The 19,874-nt window shown below is 37.4% G+C and overlaps 1 protein-coding gene and 1 pseudogene across 2 annotated transcripts in view; one reads left to right on the plus strand and one right to left on the minus strand.

Moving 5' to 3' along the window:
• Positions 1–6,781, plus strand: part of LOC107680683 (potassium voltage-gated channel subfamily B member 1-like) — a 34,277-nt gene extending 27,496 nt beyond the window's left edge. For both annotated transcript variants that reach the window (XM_016476694.1, XM_016476695.1), the window contains exon 3: positions 4,479–6,781. In XM_016476694.1, coding sequence (XP_016332180.1) covers positions 4,479–6,407 — 1,929 coding nt within the window. In that variant the 3' untranslated portion in view covers positions 6,408–6,781. The remainder of the gene's footprint in view (positions 1–4,478) is intronic.
• Positions 6,782–13,409: 6,628 nt separating this feature from the next.
• LOC107680688 (somatomedin-B and thrombospondin type-1 domain-containing protein-like) overlaps positions 13,410–19,874 on the minus strand; it is a 9,188-nt pseudogene continuing 2,723 nt past the window's right edge.

Here is a 19,874-nt window from a genome sequence, read left to right on the forward strand (position 1 = left end):
ACACACACACACACACACACACACACACACACACACACACACACACACATCTATTAATGATAGTCTATATTTTTCCTATGATTTCCTATGAACTCATGAAAATGTTCTAAATATCTAAAAAAGTATTTAAAAAATAATATTTTTTTGTCACATGACAACAACATGGCTTCCTATGGCTTCCACAGACTAGGATTTGGCAGACAGTTAACAAATAAGTTCAAAAATAATTTTTAGGAGTTTTAATGTCTGTATAATCTTTGATTATGTTTTGGCATATGGTCCAATAATGAGAGTTCGAGCTTTAGAATCGACTTGAACACTAAAAGCCTAAAGAAGTGTATTGTGATTGTCAAAACATTTGGTAACTGAACAAACTGAACAGAATTTTATCAGGTTTACAGACAACATGGAAGGTTTTGATTTTCTAAATAAAATTAATGTAAATAAGAAAATTTGTGCTGGGCTGCCAGTCTACATCTAGAAAACTGTATCTTTTTTAAATCTAACTTTAGCACTTACTTACTTTACACTGTACATTTTGAACATAGAACGATATAAATTGTGTTTTTATTATGAAACTAAAACCGCCAGCAGATGGCGACAAGTCACTTTCTTACGTGTTTGATTCGTTCAAAAGTACTGATTCATTCAGGAACGAAGCATCTAACTGGTGATTTTATGAATGGATATTCAAATCTTTCGCTCAGCCAATTTGTTCATAACGAATCATTCAGAAACCAAACACCTGTGTTTCTCGGAGATGTTAATGTTTCCGCTGTGGCTTTATTTGGAACTATTTTAGTTAGCGATATAGTTATGTCCTGTCCTCTTTTTGAACGTAAAAAAATGCGTCCGGCCGGGATTTCTAAATCACCCAAAATGTCCGGGATTCGTCTTTTGCTTTCTACAGTCGCCATTCATCGTGTGCGATAAATTTTTTTGTTTTAGAGCCCTGCGAGGAACTGTTTTCTTAATCCCGCTCCCGCTGAATTTCTGACCATTATCGCCCGCTCCCGCGATTTTTGTGTCCAGTTCCGCCCACTCCCGCAAGAGCCGCTATCAATATGCGGAGTAGGCTATTTAAATCTCTTTTGAATGAGCGCTCGCTGTTCACTTTCACTTTCGATTTCGTGATCACGCGCGCTCTGTGTAAAGGAAGGTCAGATATTTGTCAATGAGATCAGGATCTGTTGAGCATCAAATCCTCCATTATGATCTTGTCAGCCATCTCTCCTCTCAACCCGTGATCAGTGAAATCTGACTCCTGCAGCTCGTGTTGGATGCAGGGTTGTCAAGTTTTGTTGTCACTGCGTCACATGGTCACTACTTTAACCACCAACCAACCACACCCCAGCCCCCTGCCCCGCAGAGGTATGCTAATACATACGTTGACAGGCAGGTAGGAAAGCATATTAAAACGCTCGGCCTTTCAACCAGCATAACAAAAAATGTTTCTGAAGACAATCACCTATTGCACCTTTAACTAAAGGTATACCAGTCCTAGGCGTGTTCCCCGAACTATATATTAGGAGGCTGCTTAATTCCCCTTTATGGCATGTCCTGCTGTGAACAGCAGCTTTTGGAGCCTTCACAGGCTTGTATGTGTGTGTGCGCGTGTTTGTATGCACATGAGTATATTTGTTGTGTGTCTCAGGAGAACATAATTTGTACATGCTCATAGGAGCACCCCACTGGATGTGATAATGAGCTGCTCGCCTGAGAAGATGCAAAGATGCCGGGATTTCTCCCTGTGCATCCTTAGCCATCTCTACACGGAGTTGACCCTGTTATGCCTTCCTCAGCTTGAGTGTGCACAGGCATTATTTACAGATTATCAATTGGTCAATGGCTCAATTGACTGCACACTGAGAATTTGTGCTGAAGCCTTTTAAAATGTATTCCCCATTTAAGATTCATTGTCACTGAAGTGGACTGTCTTTTTTTAGTTGCCCTTTTCACTTTTTAACATTAAGAATACGTTGTAACACAAATGTGCACACGTTTGACATAAAAGGCCAAGAAAATGACCTAGAAAAGATTTCTTAGCTTCAGGGTTCAGAATCACTCAGAGTTGTAGTAAATTGTTGTTGCTCAGAGGTTGCTCTTTCATAGCTCAGGAGACATAATGGACTTGCCAGTTATGTGTCTTTAATTTAGGTATACAATTTGCCTCCATTTGGCTCCCGAAATATTTGAGGAGTATTGTTTGAGTAGAAACTAAACATATTCAAATATCTGGCTTTTGACTGCAAAAATATGACAATGACGAGATCTTGTCTGAAACCTAAAGGAAACATACGAGATAACTAGGGTCTTTCACAGGATTTAATATTATTGCTCTGTAGGAGAAAAACTGAGATAAAGACATTGCATTTGTCATTTCTCTTAAGGGAATTTTAATGTTGTTCTACTCTAACTGTTTGTCTTTTATAGAGACCAGAACTACAATGCTAACCACTTTGGACCAATAAAAACTTTATAGCAACAGAATGTATACTAATGACATCACAAACATCCAGCCAATATTATCACCTTTTATCAGACAGTGAGGTTAAAACAGAAGGGGGATGGGAGCTCCACTGTGACTTAGAGATTGTGGTTGCTGTGGTTGGGTGTGTAAATAATGCTGTTGAAGCTCTGGCAAGCTTATAAATAAAAGGCAAATTTTTGCTGTTTATAGGTTATGGGCTGTTTTTAATCTTCTTACCGTTTTCAACTTACCCTCATGACTCACGTGACTGCAGGGTATCATCTCTTCTTAGACACATTAATACACACAGAAAAACACCTACAAATGCACAAATGATTTTCCATACTATTCATATGAAGGGGAGTCATTTGATAATACTGACAAAAAGAGATTTGTTGTAATGGACTTTATGTTGTTCTGTGGGAGGTTTAGAGCTTATACGTATCTTTTTCTAACTTTCTAGCTTTACAGTTTTTTTTCCTTTCAGGAAAGTTCCACAGGGAGCTATTCTGTGTTTAGACAGCAAGACAGATCTGATGTTTTAGTTGAGAGACCTTACTCAAGTGTTCTTTGTTGTCTTGATCTCTAAAGATAATTAAATACAATTAACCGCTAAACAACTAAATTGGGTATTTATTAGCAAGTGATTTTATTTCTAGGAGTTTTAGTGTAGTTTTCTGTCACAATAATTAGACTTTGTGGATTTTTAAGAAGCATTTGTCTTACAAACTTCTTGTTTTGCTGGTTATTATTGCATGTTCCACAACATTTTGTATTTCTCAACAACACTCAGCCCTCTCAGCATTACTCATTCATTTACTACTTTATACTGCTTTCTTGACCTAACAACACAGGTAAAGCCATTATTATCCAATGTCTTGACATTCACTACTCAGCAGTGAGTATAAAGATTTAGATTTTATGTAGATTATTTGGCAGACAATGTAGTTGACATGGCTGTAGTTGTATTTGGACAGAGCTGTCTAAGCAGGTTTTCTGGTGTAAAGAATGTTTCTACAAAGGTTTTAGCAAATTACAACAGTGGTATAATCTCCTTCTCACAGTCACAAATAAAAAATTATTGTCAGTCACTATGATTTACCTAGACCTGACTCATAACAAGTGTTCTTTGTTGTCTTGATCTCTAAAGATATTCAAATACCCAATTTAGTTGTTTAGCTGTTAGTTGTATTTATTAGCAAGTGATTTTATTACTAGGAGTTTTAGTGTAGTTTTCTCTGACAATAATTAGACTTTGTTGGGGATTTTTAAGAGGTATTTGTCTTACCAACTTCTTGTTTTACTGGTTATTGCATGGTATGTTCCACAACATTTCTGTATTTCTCAACAACCCTCAGCCCTCTCAGCATTACTCATTCATTTACTACTTTATACTGCTTTTTTGACCTAACAACACAGGTAAAGCCATTATTATGCAATGTCTTGACATTCACTACTCAGCAGTGAGTGTAAAGATTTAGATTTTATGTAGATGATTTGGCTGACAATGTAGTTGACAGGGCTGTCTAACCATGTTTTCTGGTGTAAAGCATGTTTCTACAAGGTTTTTAGCAAATTACAACAGTGGTATAATCTCCTGCTCACAGTCACAAATAAAAATGGATTGTCAGTCGCTATGATTTACCTAGACCTGACTCATCACTTTTTTCAAGCTCATTCTCTGTTGGCCTCAATTTAATTAATCCTGACTATGCACCTATAGTGAAAATTAAAGAAGAAACTCCTTAGTGGAAACTTTATATACAGTGCCACCGTGCATTTCATCAGACTTTTAGTGCAGCTGTCTTGGTTTAAGCACCAGTGTTGGATTTCTCTTATGGTTAGTAGATGAAAATTTCACAAAGTATGAATGATCTGTCAAGCCATCACTACAATGGCGTATCCAGTGTTTTTATGTACGAGGTCATGAGATACAATTTTTGTTTTACTATGAAGGTTTTTCTTGTTTTCTAATGGTGGATTTCTTGTTTGCTTTTTTGTTTTTCAGATCTTGGCCATCATTTCTATTCTATTCATCGTGCTCTCCACTATCGCTTTGTCTCTTAACACCCTCCCGGAGCTGCAAGACACAGACGAGTTTGGTCAGACAACTGATAATCCCCAGCTGGCCCATGTGGAGGCGGTGTGCATCGCTTGGTTCACCATGGAATATCTTCTTCGCTTCCTTTCCTCACCAAACAAATGGAAATTCTTTAAAGGTCCCCTCAATGTCATCGACCTGCTGGCCATCCTACCGTATTATGTCACCATATTCTTGACAGAGTCCAACAAGAGTGTGCTGCAATTTCAGAATGTACGGCGAGTGGTGCAAATCTTTCGAATCATGCGGATTTTGCGCATCCTCAAGTTGGCACGTCACTCCACTGGGTTGCAGTCTCTGGGCTTCACGCTACGACGGAGTTACAATGAGCTGGGCCTGCTTATCCTCTTCTTAGCAATGGGGATCATGATCTTTTCGAGTCTAGTTTTCTTTGCAGAGAAGGACGAGGATGACACCAAGTTCAAGAGCATCCCTGCCTCCTTCTGGTGGGCCACTATTACTATGACCACTGTAGGATATGGGGACATTTACCCCAAGACACTTCTGGGTAAGATCATTGGTGGTCTCTGCTGCATAGCAGGAGTGTTAGTTATTGCCCTACCCATTCCCATCATCGTCAACAACTTCTCTGAATTCTACAAGGAGCAGAAACGCCAAGAGAAGGCCATAAAGAGACGTGAGGCTCTAGAGCGAGCCAAATGCAATGGCAGCATAGTGTCCATGAATGTAAGAGAGGCGTTTTCCCGTGGTGCAGAGCTTCTAGATGTGGGGGTCATGGACAAGGGTGAGAGAACCCAGGACAACCATCTCTCACCCAGTCGATGGAAATGGTCATCCAAGCGGGCAGCTTCAGAAACCAGTTCTAATCGTTCCTTCAACCCAGACCAAGGTTCTCCTAGCAAGGCGAGAGCTTCTAGTCCACAAAGGCTTAATGCACAGAAACTAGAAGAGATGTACGACCAGATGGCAAAGACTCAGTCACAGCCCAACCTGAACAGCAAAGACAGAAATTCATCCAGAGCAGGCCATAGAAGGGATGAAATTGAGCTGGGAGCCTTGCCAGGTCAAGGAGTTGACCCACTGATTGGGGGTTGTGAAGGGGTGGTAGACATGAAAAGTTTGTCAAGTATTGACAGTTATATCAGCTGTGCAACAGACTTCCAAGAGAACCCACGATTCCCCTACAGTCCGGCAGGAGGTCTATCCCTCCAAGAAAGCTCTCGGTTCTCCCACAGCCCAGTTTCTGGCCTCTCTGGTCGGGTCAGTGCTAATCCAAGCCTGCAGACCACCTTGGAGCATGAGACTATGCTCACGCTACTATGTTCTGGTGCTAAACCTCTCAACAGCGAGGGTTCACGGCAACAAGGACTTCTTGGAAACTCTCAGAAAATGCATTCGGTTAGGGTGAATAATCGCAATTGTGGGGAGGTCAGCCCATCAGGTGATCTTCTGTCTGACAGCTCTATTCTATCTGACCACTCCATACTAAGCCCCGAGGTGTCAGTCTACACAACAGCCAGCAGCAGGACTCCACCTAAGACACCCGAGAGGAAGGCACTCACCCCCGCAGTCTTCACTTTTCACGACTCATCTATCAGCAAGTACATCGATGCTGACACAGATGATGAGGAGCTCTTGCGCGAAGGTGGCCCATCGGAGTGTCTACTGGGTGGCCTGAGCTCTAAGCCTCGGCTCAGTGGTTACCAGGGGGCAACCAACCACTTGGAAGCTGCCCAAAGGCTGCTAGGTCAGAACTGCCTATTCCCACTGGGAAGTAGCCCAAGTGTTGGCCATGAGAACCATGTGGCTTCAGAGAACTCAAGAAGGCCTAAAGGGGACAGGGGACATTCAAACACTTTTGATAAGGGCCTCTGAGGCCTCAGGGTCGCGAGTTGGACTCCAGAGGAAAGAAGGCCAAGTTCAGTCAAGGACTTTGAAGAAAGCAAAGACTAATGTACAATGAATAATCATTTTATAGGCACCTAACCAGGGGGCCTACCCTGGTGACTTTATGCGGGAAGGTTCACTGGAAAACATTAGTCATATTACATCTTTAAGGAACAGGATCTTGAGGATGTACCACTGCCTACACCTCTTGCCCTTTTTCCTCTTCTGTTAACAAGTCTGCATTGGTGCGTTGCAGGGGTAAGTTAAATCAGAGCAGATCTGGTCTACAGTTGATTGTAAAAAATAACAGAATTTATGCTAAAGCATAAATAGCTTGAGGCTGAAAACTTACCAGATATTTAAGCGCAGATGTGTTTGGTAAATCAAGGGGAACAGTCCGCCACTGCCCACATCAGCTAGTCACTGTCCAGAGCCCACCTCTTAAAGATTAGCATTAGAGACATGTTATACCCTGTTTACTAGTGCACCCATCTCCTGTCCCCTAATAAACTGGCCTTACTTAACTGCAGTTATGGGTCTGCATACAGTATGAGTGTTTATGTGCAAGCATATTTGAAATAGGGAGGGCTGATGGTATGATAATGTGCATGTATAAAACAATTAACATTCCTGCACACAAGCTCACTCTTCAAAATATATTGGTGTGTGATTCTACTTGATTGATTTATTTTTATATAGACATGAAGATTATCTGTAGAATTCTGTCACACATATTTCTTGTGTCATATTCACCAGTATAAGAATAAACCGTTAATTGTTTCATCAGAAGAGACCAAAATCTGTTTAAATTTACCTCCCCTCATTTACTTGTGTGTCATCTTTAAGATTTTTTTTCTAGTTTGGTAGAATTTAAAGGGATAGTTCACCAAAAAAAAGAAGAAGAAAAAGACAATTCTGTCATTGTTTACTTTGTCTCATTTCATTCCGGTGTGCTATTTTTTATTCTGTGTAACACAAAAAAGGATATTTTGAGATATATATGTTGTTTTGACCCAAATATTCTTCAAAATATCGTCTTTTGTGTTCTGTAGAATAAAGAAATGCATACAGGTCTGGAACAATAAGAGGGTGAGTAAATTACAGAATTTTATTTTTGGGGTTAACTATCCTTTTAAAGTTCAAAAAGTGTTATTAAAGAAAATGACAGAAGATGCACTTCATGCTGTGCTTACATATGTAATATTTTCTTGCAAAATATGTTTATGATTGCATTTTATTTTTAATTATGTAAAAAATTACATAGCACATGCGTATTGACAGCCCAAACAGAAGCAACAATGAGAACGAATGGACAACACATACCTCGCCCTATTGTTAGCAGATATTGGTATATGATGGAAGGCTAGAATAAATCTGACCAAGATAGAAACTACAGAAAAACTTCAGGTCAATTTAACATTTCAGTTAGAATTACCAATTTCATAGCAGTAGCTGTTGTATCAAACACAAATATATTTCTGAATATAAGAATATATATTTCTAAAATATTTTCTAGATGGTCATACAAAGTGAGGGAGATGGTCTCATACTTTTGCATTGCCAGGGAGAATGTTTATTTTAAAATATTTGATTTAAAGGGGTCATATGATGCTTTTTTAAAGATCATTATTTTGTGTATTTGGTGTAACAGAATATGTTGACATGCTTTAATGTTCAAAAAACACATTATTTTTCAAATACTGTACATTATTGTAGGTCCTCTATGCCCCGCCTCTCTCAAACGCTTCGTTTTCTACAAAGTACCTCCTTCCGACAAGCGCAGTCTGCTCTGATTGGCCAGCTGACCCAGTGCATTGTGATTGGCCGAACACCGCAAGCACTCGTTGGAAATGTAACGCCCCTTAGCATAATCGCGAGCTTCATCTTTCAAAATAAATGTAAAGACAGTAAATAATGTCATTAGTTTTACCATCAGTTCAAGCCCGAAAGGGGAACAGACACAGTAATGATGCAGTACACAAGCCGCGGTTAAGACAGCTGACTCTACTGTGATGTGACGCTGTATGCAAATATTTCCACATAGTGACCTAGATATGTGGGGGCGTGTTAGAACAAGCCATTTTAGGGGGTGTGGCAGAGTCTTAACTTTGATAAAGAATATCTCTTTGGTTTTGATACTTTAGTCTTTGCAACTTCAGGGATCTTATCTATTCACGAACAGCTTGTAACACTCCAAAGAGAAAGAAAAACTTGAAATCGCATCATATGACCCCTTTAATTAAAGGTTTTATGGGACCTTGTGTCCTTAATTGTTATTCAGGCTCAACACACACTATGTGACCAAGAAGACCACCAGTTAATCCCAAACATTTATCCTTTTTGAGAGAGCTCTGTAATACAGTACATAATGCACGGCCATGTTTACCTCCAAATTTGATACAATCCTTTCACACTGCACACACTTAATATCCTTGAAAGATTAGATCCTTATCTCCAACATTGCCATCCTCATCATTCTGTAACCACACGCATACACATAGTCCAGCATGTATTCACAGGTATGTAGACAATGTCCTGAAGACGACTATATCCAGTTTCCATGGTGACCACAAGCCCTCCCTGCTAGTGCTCATATCCAATTTGAAAACCAGGATAGTGAGGGCTAGATTAGATCAAAATCATGCACTCAATTGCATCTGTGTCAGCAAATACCATCACTAAAAGTCACATTGTCAGAATGTACGTGTCTCTTAGAATATGTATATGTGTGCATATGTTATCTGGGGAGTGTGAAAATGATGGGGGGAAACTCTGCCTCTCCTGAGACTTGTGAGTGTGTGTACGCTTCCATCCTTGTCTCAACGATTTTAGCTGAGTTGAACTGAGGTGTGAACGAAATACCAATTTTCTGCAAGAGAGCGGGAGGAGGGTGTGTATGGGAGGAAGATGAAAAAATGAGAGGGATCTTAACTCTCCCCTCAATAAATAATAATTTATGAATGTGTACTGCTTACTGTAATGGTGGGAAAGGAAGCTGCTTTCTGAGTGCTAAAGTCCCTTGCTCTACTTGTGGTCTTTTATGTGGATATTATATAATATCCATGATCTGTCGGGTGTATGGTCCACATTTAATGCTCTATTCATTCAGTAGATTCATATGGAGAGAACATTAGTGCTAAAATGTGACTTTACTAAAGCCATTCAAAACTCTCTTTCCTTTATTTATATATATATATATATATATATATTTGCATACAGTGATGGTCAAAAATATTAGCACCCCTGCATTTCTGTCAGATAATGCACTACTTCTCCCAGAAAATTGTTGTAATTACAAATGCTTTGGTAGTCTCATGTGTATTTATTTTGTTTGTATTGGAACAACACAATAAAAGCAGAGAAAAAAAGGCAAATCTCAGACATTCTACACAGAACTCTAAAAATAGACTGGACAAAATTATTGACACCCTCAACTTAATATTTGGTAGCACACCCTTTGGAAAAAAATGACTGAAATCAATCGCTTCCTGTAACCATCAACGAGTTTCTTACAGCTCTCTACTGGAATTTTGGAACACTCTTCTTTTGCCAACTGCTCCCAGGTCTTTCAGATTTGAAGAGCTTCTTCTCCCAACTGCTGTTTTGAGATCTCTCCACAGGTGCTCTATGGGATTTAGATCTGCACTCATTACTGGCGACTTCATAACTCTCCAGTGCTTTGTCTTAAACCATTTTTGGGTGCTTTTTGAAACATGCTTTGGGTCATTGTCCTGCTGTAAGACCCATGACCTCTGACGGAGACCCAGCTTTCTGACAATGGGCCCTACATTGTGCCCCAGAATTCTTTGGTAGTCTTCAGATTTCATAATGCCATGCACACAGTCAAGACATCCAGTGCCTGAGGCAGCAACCCCAAAATATCAGTGAACCTCCACCATGTTTGACTGTAGGGACAGTGTTCTTTTCTTTGAAGGCCTCATTTAATTTTCTGAAGACAGAAGAATGATGTGCTTTACCAAAAAGCTCTATTTTAGTCTCATCTGTCCACAGGACATTCTCTCAGAAGGATTTTGGCTTCCTCAGGTATGTTTTGGCAAACTCCAATCTGGCCTTTTTTATGTTTCTGTGTCAGCAGCACAATCGTTCTGGGTCTCCTACCATAGCGTCCCTTTTCATTCAGATGGTGACGGATAGTGTGAAATGTCACTGTTGTACCTTGTGCCTGCAGGTCAGCTTGAATTTGTTTGGAAGTTGACCGAGGTTCTTTATTCATTCTTTATTTTATTTAAACACTTTATTTGAACAATCCAAGTGCCATGGGCTTTAAACTTCTTGACAATGTTGTGCACTGTGGACACAGGAACATTAAGATGTCTGGAGATGGACTTGAGACTGTCAATCACTGTTCCACAATTTTGGTTCTCGAATCCTCAGACAATTCTTCACTCATCTTTCTTTTCTTCATGCTCAGTGTGTTACACATAAACACACAACACAAAGGTTGAGTCAACTTTTCCGCATTTTAATTGGTTGAAAATGTGATTTCTATATTGCCAGCACCTGTGAATTGCTACAGGTGAGTTTAATTACAAATGAATGGAGCATCACATGCTTGAAATACAATTATTTCTGAAGATTCTGAAAAGGTGCCAATAATTTTGTCCAGTCCTTTTTTGGAGTTCTGTGTAAAAAAAATTATCTGCTTTTTTTGTGTCGTTCCAATACAAACAAAAGAAATAAACACAAGAATACCAAAGCATTTGGTAATTGCAACAATTTTCTGGGAGAAATAGGGCACTATCTGACATAGACTGAATATATACAATTAATTTGCGATAAAAAAGTCACAATTTAAACAAGCAAACAAAAAAAAAACATGTTTTCGCCCTACAAACATACCAATACCATACTAAGGGAAAAATAGATAATAGATACATTTGGGGGTATAAAAATTGGGGGGAAAATTGAAAAATGTTTCAATGCAAAAAATCTTACTGGTTCATAATACTGGTTTCAAATTTTGTATGCTATATGTAATATATTTTTTTCTATTCATTTTCTGTTGAAATACAACCCAGACATGTCCATGACAGGTTTTGTGTGATTCACCCCCATATAGTCATTGTTAATTGCTCAATCAGAGATGTCAGAGATTAGCATATGTTGTGTTTTTGCTGATGTATATTCTGCAGATGTCATTCTGTAAAGTCCCACAGGAACACTTGCAGTGCAGTGTGCACAGAGCATGTACAAAGATTAGAGCAAATTATATATGGGTGATTATTTTGGGGATATTGTTTTTGACACCAGTCTACAAACAGTGATGACAATCAGTAATTTTAGTCCAATGTTAGTGTCTTATTGGATGGTTTGATGGCATTAAAGGTGTTTTGTCTAAAATACCCACCCACACAATAGTGCAGGTTGCAATTCATCATGGTACATTTATAAAATCCTTCAAATTAAGTGGTATTAAAATTTCCTCACAAACGTGTCAAACTGTGTTGACCTGATGATGCTTCCAGCATCAACGTGGACGCTGTTAAAAAATTAAATGTGACTTTTGTTATTTTTGGTTAACAGTAATATGTATTAGATAATCGGCACTTTGACTTTTAATTCAGTTTATTATTAATGAGAGGGTTTGTGAAGATTTATGTAACTAATTTCTAAGCACTAAGCACAAATAAGATTTATTTGATTTTTCTTGTTTTCTTATGAAATTGTACAATAACAATGGTAACTAGAAGTATGAAATTTAGGATGTATTTCATGATTAAAAGATATTACCGTAAACATATAGAATTTCCAGGGAACTAAAAAAAGAGAGCACTGTTTACAATCCCTCCCTTTCCCAAAATCTTCTACAATGTTGTTTGTAGGTCTAAAGGCTGTTTGTTTTGTAATCTTTCTACCTGTTGACTTTCTATGCCGTTGTTTCTGTATGTGTGTTATGTTGTTTAATGCATGTCGTACCTCTAAAGCTGTAACTTGTTCTGTATGTGACAAAAAGCCAATTCCTTGTCTTGTATAGGAAAAAGAGCCAAAAATGTGTCAAAATGTCCTGAAATCTTTTGATTTCTTTGCAGTATGAAGAAGAGATATCCCCCTCCCCCCTTGGTTGGCTGGAAATCAAATAAATGATACAGATTATAAATTTGACCTATTATTCTGTGTTGTCATTAGAGTTTATACACATGAATTTGAATGGTGTATCCCTACAGGCCCCTAAAACTAAAAACCTAACACACTTAAAAGTCATTTGTTCTAAAGAAAATAAAAAGCAACCTAATATTTTCTGCTATATAAAGTGATGCCATGAAATTCCTTCCTTTTTATTTAAACACTGGATAATTACTGCTTAATATTCATTATTGCTGCTGAAAGGAATAATTAATCCAAAAATGAATTGATGAGAATACATTTGGAGAAGTTTAGCATTACATGACTTGCTCACCAATGGATCCTCTGCAGTGAATGGGTGCCGTCAGAATGCGAGTCCAAACAGCTGAAAACATCACAATAATGTTTGTTTAGAACCTTTTTTTCTCTTCACAAGATGCTAACTGATGGACTGGAGTCATGTGGATTTCTTGTGGACTATTGTGATGTTTTTATCAGCTGTTTGGCCTCTCATTCTGACGGCACCCATTCACTTCAGAGGATCCATCGGTGAGCAAGTGATGTAATGCTAATTTTCTCCAAATCTGATGAATAAACAAACCCATCTACATCTTGGGTGGCCTAAGGGTGAGTAAATTGTCAGAAAATGTTAATTTTGGGATGAACTATTCCTTTAATCATAATATGATGGCCATTAGCATTAGTCTTTTATGAATAAATGGGAATTAACTGTGACTAATATTGAATTTTGTCTTGATAATGTACTGTAATAAGGTATCAACTGAATAATTTGGCATACAAGCCTAGAGCTGATTTGAGTTACCAAAATAGTTTCTGCACATTCTACTGTCACTACTTTAAGTGTGAAATTTCATGACCCCGTTAAGCCTGATTGAAGTGTGCAAATTAGATGAAGAGAAAACTGTGTACAGTAGGACAGGAACAGGAGTCTCCTCGACGGACCCGTCTCCACAACCTTCTGCACCGAGAATTCCCCACGGCCTGCCACTGCAGAGACATGCTCCTAAGAGTGAGCGAGTGAGAATGTGATGGAAAAAGATGATAGAGGAAGGCAGATAGAGTGATGGGTATCGCTCTGACTGTTGTCCTTGAGCTAGGTTAAGAGTTTCAACCCTATATTATGAATAATACAAGCATTAATACAGGCAGTCGTAGCCTAATGGTTAGAGAGTCTGATTTGTACCCAAAGGTCGTGGGCTCAAGTATCGGTACCAGTAGAGATTGTAGGTGGGGGGAGTGAATGACCAGCGCTCTCTTCCACCCTCAATACCACGACTGAGGTAAGACCCTTGAGCAAGGCACCGAACCCCTAACTGCTCCCTGAGCACCAAAAAAAAAAAGGCTGCCCAATGCTCTGGGTGTGTGTGTGTGTGTGTGTGTGTGTGTTCACTACTCACTGCTGTGTGTGTGCACTTGGATGAGTTAAATGCAGAGCACAAATTCCGAGTATAAGACACCATACTTGGCTACGGCTCATTTTATGTGTTGGTTAATATAAAATATCATTATAGTATTACTAAAAATTAAATTTAACCTAGATAAAACAGGCAATTGCTCTCTTTTTACTAAAAAACATAACAAGGCTCTAGAGTGCTCCAAATGAGTGCACAAGTCTTAAAGCAGTACAAGATGTTTTATACACAAGCTTTTGAATATTTAAAGATGTGTCATGGTTCCCTCTAGTGGCCAAGATCTAGTCTCGAGACCTTAAATTACTTGGGAAAACCTAGCCTACTTCATTTCAGGAGACCATATATCTTAAAAGATTTTTAGACTTGTCACGATATTTTGTAATGGCTTGTCCTAGTGTTTTTTTTAGCTTGTAATGAATCACATAATGATTTACAGCTCGATTTACAGCTGAAGTACCTAATAATAAATCTACAGTTTGTCAACTACAGTTCAAATATTTAGAGTCAAATCAATCAAATCGAGTGAAATCAATACTTTTATTCAGCACTAGTAGCAGTGACACTAGTAGTAAGAAATGTTTCTTAAAGCACCAAATCAGCATATTAGAATGATTTCTGAAGGATCATGTGACACTGAAGGCTGTTTGAAAATCACAGGAATAAATTACATTTCTAAATATATTCAAAAAAGAAAACAGCTATTTTTTAAATGTAATAATATTTCACAATATTACCGTTTTAACTGTATTTTGATCAAATAAATGCATAAAAATCATGTGTGTTTTTTGAGCTGTAAAGTTGTCTAAAACCTCATATTGGGGTGGGATTAACGTCTGGTATTTCCTGTGAGTGTTTTTTGCTCCATGACATGATGAATTTTATCACACTAGTCTCATGTGAACATGTATAATGTTTACAATGCTTACATTCCAAGGGGTCCTATTATGCTCGTTTACAAAGTCTTGATTTTGTTTTGGGGTGTACTAGAACAGGCTCTCATACTAGGTTTAAAAACATTATTTTTCACATATTTTACATTACAACACCTCTCTCCTCAGTCTGGCATGAACGGCTCGAATAATTCCTGTATCAAATGAAGGCCCGCCTTCTGAAATACGTTGTTTGTTTTTTGTAAACTGAGAGGAGTGTCTAAATTATTGCACTTAATTTGTATTGAACCTAGATTAAAAAAAAACATTTATCTGGAAAGGTTTCTCTGCACTTACCTATCCTGTCCCATGTTCTCTCCGTCCCCGGAGCAGTAGCGTTGGCCCTGGGCCAGTGCTGGTGGCTGGCACTCCACACACACCTGATGCCCTTCCTTCAGGTACCGCATCCAGCGAGTGTGCAGACTGAAACTGCGTTGACAATCCGCCATCAGGGACATGAGTTTGAACTCCACACAGTAACTGAGGTGTGCACATACAGACACAAATAAATAGACAATAAATTACACATACACTACTGTACAAACATTTGGGGTAATTATGATATCTTTCGTTTAGCAAGGATGCATTAAAATGATCAAAAATCATATTTAAAGACTTGCAAGGCTTGCAAATATAAACAAATTCTATTTCAAATAAATGCTGTTGTTCTGAACTTTATATTCTTCAAAGAATTCTGAAAATAAATATTTCATGGTGTCCACAACAGTATTAAGCAAAGCAACTGCTTTCAATGTTTATAATGATAACATATGTTTCTTGAGCAGCAAATCAGCATATTAAAATAATTTCTGAAGAATCAAGTGACACTGAAGACTGGAGCAATGATGCTGAAAATTCAGCTTTGCATCACAGGAATAAATTACATTTTAAAATATATTAAAATCGAAAACAGTTATTTAAAATTGTAATAATGTCTCACAATATTAATACTTTTAGTTTTTAGCTGTGATTTGTGAGATCGTTCATATGTTTAAAAAAAGGTAGTAAAATAAAAAGATTTTTGTTACATTTTAGTGTTGGATTGTCACATCTTACCCTGTGATGTTGTCCAAAATCTCCCTCTTTTTCCTTGCACTTCCATAGCCACCCGTGATGATGAGAGCTGGGACTGTAAAATAATAAGACAGAGGAGTAGGTCAAAGATTATGGAAAAGAGATTTTAATGCATATGTGCCCCCATACTTCACCTGCAGTCTCATAAGCAGGTTCAACTCATTTTCAAAAGCACATGGTTGCTCAGGATAACAGGTGACATTTAGATTGCTGCTTTAGTGCCTAGAGAATATGCACTGACGAAGATGATTACAGTTCATCGTTTGATTACAGTCAGAACCAGTCTATGTACTGATAATGTGATTATATAAGATAAATATTCACTCAGATAAATGGGTTGTAATGTGTACTGTGGAGTTCATCCAAGAGTAACAATTCAATGGAAAAATAATGGTTGTATAAATCATTTTAAATACATTTATGTGACTACCAGATGCTTTTATTATGGCTATAAGGGTTGACCTCAGACCTACTGAGATACTATCCATTGTTGATTATGAAATGTGACATTTGTGTTGATGGATGGCAAATGGCTTTGCTTAAGGACATCTCGTAGAGCTTTAGATTGCCATACCTAGAGATTGTAGGCAGGGACCATGCTGGTCGTGATACTCCGCGCAGCCTGCGGTCTGATGTAGAGAGGGACAGGGTTCGCCTCCATTACGTGCTTCCTGAATCACTTGTCTCTGCCTGGTGTGCATTGTGGGTTTACCCGGCTCCAGACAGCCAGACCACATGCTCCATTCGCTCACCACACAGGATACGGCTAAAACACACACACACATAGTATGTGGCAGCAAAAGCAATGATATCCACAAATATTAGAAGAAGCAGCAGCAACAGAAATAAAAAGTTTGTATCATAAATTTTATTTTCACTTCACTCAATTTTTAATTTTTACTTCACTCAAGTCTAGTTTTTCTTGCAGCAAAAAAAGTTTTTCGTGACTTTTCTCCACCCTCCCTCTGAACTTTTAAACTACAGTCTTTTTTGTTGTGGTTGTTGTGCCTTTAAGGCTTCTTTGCATGTGAAATGAGGTTTAGTGTCTCCAGTGTAGTTTTTAACTGAACCATTACACATTACACTGTGACAGGATCACAGAACAATCTGCACTAAAAAGATGTTTGAAAGCTTTTGTCCTCCAGTGTGTTAAATAATAAAAAAGCAGACACATTTGTAAAGTAGTACAGTGAGAAGTTTTCAAAGACCAGATACTTTGTTTTGTATGGATGCATGCAACAGTTTATTGCTTACAACACATTTTACAGTCTGAACTAAATGTATATCCTTGCTGACAATTAAGATTTATTTAAACATTAATTACTCACAAGATTAATTTGTAGCATAAAGTAAAATGGTGAAATAAGACAAATAATAAACAGCTGCAGCACCTAAAATATATACTTTTCCAAATGCATTCATATAATTTTTTTTTTAATAATACTCTTATTTAACTGATTAAAAATGTATTTATAATACATTTACAATGTTACAAAATAATATATTTCAAATAAATGCTGTTTTTTTTTCTATGTATCATGGTTGCCACATAAAATATTAAGCAGCAGCAAATCAGCATATAATGATTTCTGAAAGATCATGTGACACTGAAGACTGGAGTAATGACTGCTGAAAATTCAGCTTTGTCATCAAAGGAATAAATTACATTTTAAAATATATTCAAAGAGAAAACAGTTCTTAAAAAAAAAACATTAAAATTCTTAATATATCTTAAAAATATTACATAAAATATGTTGTTCACAATATTTTATACAAAAAAAAAAATTATTTTAAAAAAGTGTTATATTTATATGACAGTATATTAATATTATATTTTCTTGAAAAAAAAGGTTAAATAAAAAGCTTTGGATAAAATCGAATAAAATCTGGCGTCCAGTACAGACATGGCCTGAATCTGTTTTATAACTTTAATAAATAGCATCTGAAAAATATAAAATTATAAAAACCTGGACAGGCAAGGTCAACTCTGTGTGACACACTGTGTGACAACAGTCCGATGTCGTCTTGCATGCCTGGTCGCAGTAACATTCCCCATAGGAGTGATCTTTCCTCCAGTCTTCAGGAATACATACATGCAAAGTTAGAGTAGTTCACCTAAACGTCATGATTTACTCACCCTCATGCCATTTAAAACCCACATACAGATCATTTTGTCATACAATTACAAAGAATGGGGACTTCAGAAATCATGGACTGTGTAAATAACAAAGATTGCAGGTAACGACTGACTTAAAATAGTTTCCATTTATATTCAATAAAATTTACATAATTTCTAATGCAAATGTTTTTTTGTTTTTTTTTGCATATACAGTTTTTAGTGCAGTTTTTATGGTTGAGGACCCTCTTCAATATTTCCGTAGCTGGCCAGTATTGCCCATTTATGCTGAAACACATGAAAAGAGAGTATTAAAATAATTCCTGTAGCTAGAGGCTATTCATGCAGAAAGAACAATACCAGGCACTGTTGTAGGGCCTCATATATTCACATTCCCATGTCTCATATGCAAAGACAGAGGGACTTAATAGTTTTGTGAGGTAAATGGGCACATGAAAGGGCATATGATGTGTCTGCAAAAATAAATGGAGTTTTGGAGTTTGTGAAACTTGTGCATGTCTACAAAAATATAAAGGGTTCCACATGGCTTTGAGGAATTTTAGGGTGCATTTATGTCTCAAGTATGATTCATTTATAGTCTAGTACATCCATTGCACTTCATTTAAATTAGTTAAAATAATACAATTGTTCTAATTATTCTTATAATTTATTACCTACAGAAATAGATGTGACCATGTGATTATTAGTCTTACATCTATGGGTTTGAAAGGTGAGGTTAAGATGACTTTTTTTAAAACATGGTGGAGACCATAGATCCATCAAGGATGACTAGTGCTTTATCCACAGCTGAACATCACACTGTTCAAACGTGCAAGAATTCTACATTGCCTTACAAAAGTATAATCAAACCAGATTAATGCTATATGCACACATAATCTCCTTACTGCATATTAACCTTAACATTTCCATATGATTCCACTCTTTGATAAAAAAAAAAAAAGAGTTGGTTGTTAAAATGTATTTTTGTGCAAAGGCACAGCTTGGACTAATATATGCGGTTTACAAATGTCCACTGTATGGATTGTTTTTGTGGTTTAGGGAACTCAGTAGTTCTCCATTATGAATTAGTGTGACTTTTTCAGAGTACAGTATAAAATCACAGTGTCAACAATAATGATTGTAAAAAAAAAAAAAGTAATAATGTGAAACAGTTTTAATGGGGTATTTTTATATAGTTTGTGAAAGTTTACGTTTTGATGTAATATTGCAATATTATATCTTTTTAGATTTTAGACAATGGTGGTGTACACATTCTGTACAGATACCCTCATTAAATACTACTCCAGTAAAGTATTCCTTCAAAAATTCTCCTAGAGTACAATATGGTACTCATCAAATCAGTTAACTGCTACAATCGGATCAGTCAAATTCACAAATGAATCATATTAATGAGATTTGCGAACCGGTTCATTTAAAAGAATTGGCTCAAAAAAACGATTCGTTCAAGAGTCAGACAGAGCTATCGAGTCTCGGTTTTATCATTTAAGAAAACCGATGAATAGCATTTATTTAAAGGGGATATATGATGCGATTTCAATTTTGCCTTTCTCTTTGGAGTGTTACAAGCTCTTGGTGCATAAAGAAGATCTGTAAAGTTGCAAAGACTAAAGTCTCAAATCCAAAGAGATATTCTTTATAAAAGGTTCACACAAAGAAAGAAGGTGTAACTTTTATTCTCGCTGTAGTATTGTTGCTGCCGCCATGTCGTGAAGGCGCTGTGTGTTTCGTTGTGAAATTGAAACTACTTTGTTTGGTCTTCCAAAAGAGGACGATATCCGCTTCGTCATGCCTAGAGCTG

This window comes from Sinocyclocheilus anshuiensis, unplaced genomic scaffold (genome assembly GCF_001515605.1).
Source record: "Sinocyclocheilus anshuiensis isolate Anshui unplaced genomic scaffold, SAMN03320099.WGS_v1.1 scaffold396, whole genome shotgun sequence".
NCBI lineage: Eukaryota > Metazoa > Chordata > Actinopteri > Cypriniformes > Cyprinidae > Sinocyclocheilus > Sinocyclocheilus anshuiensis.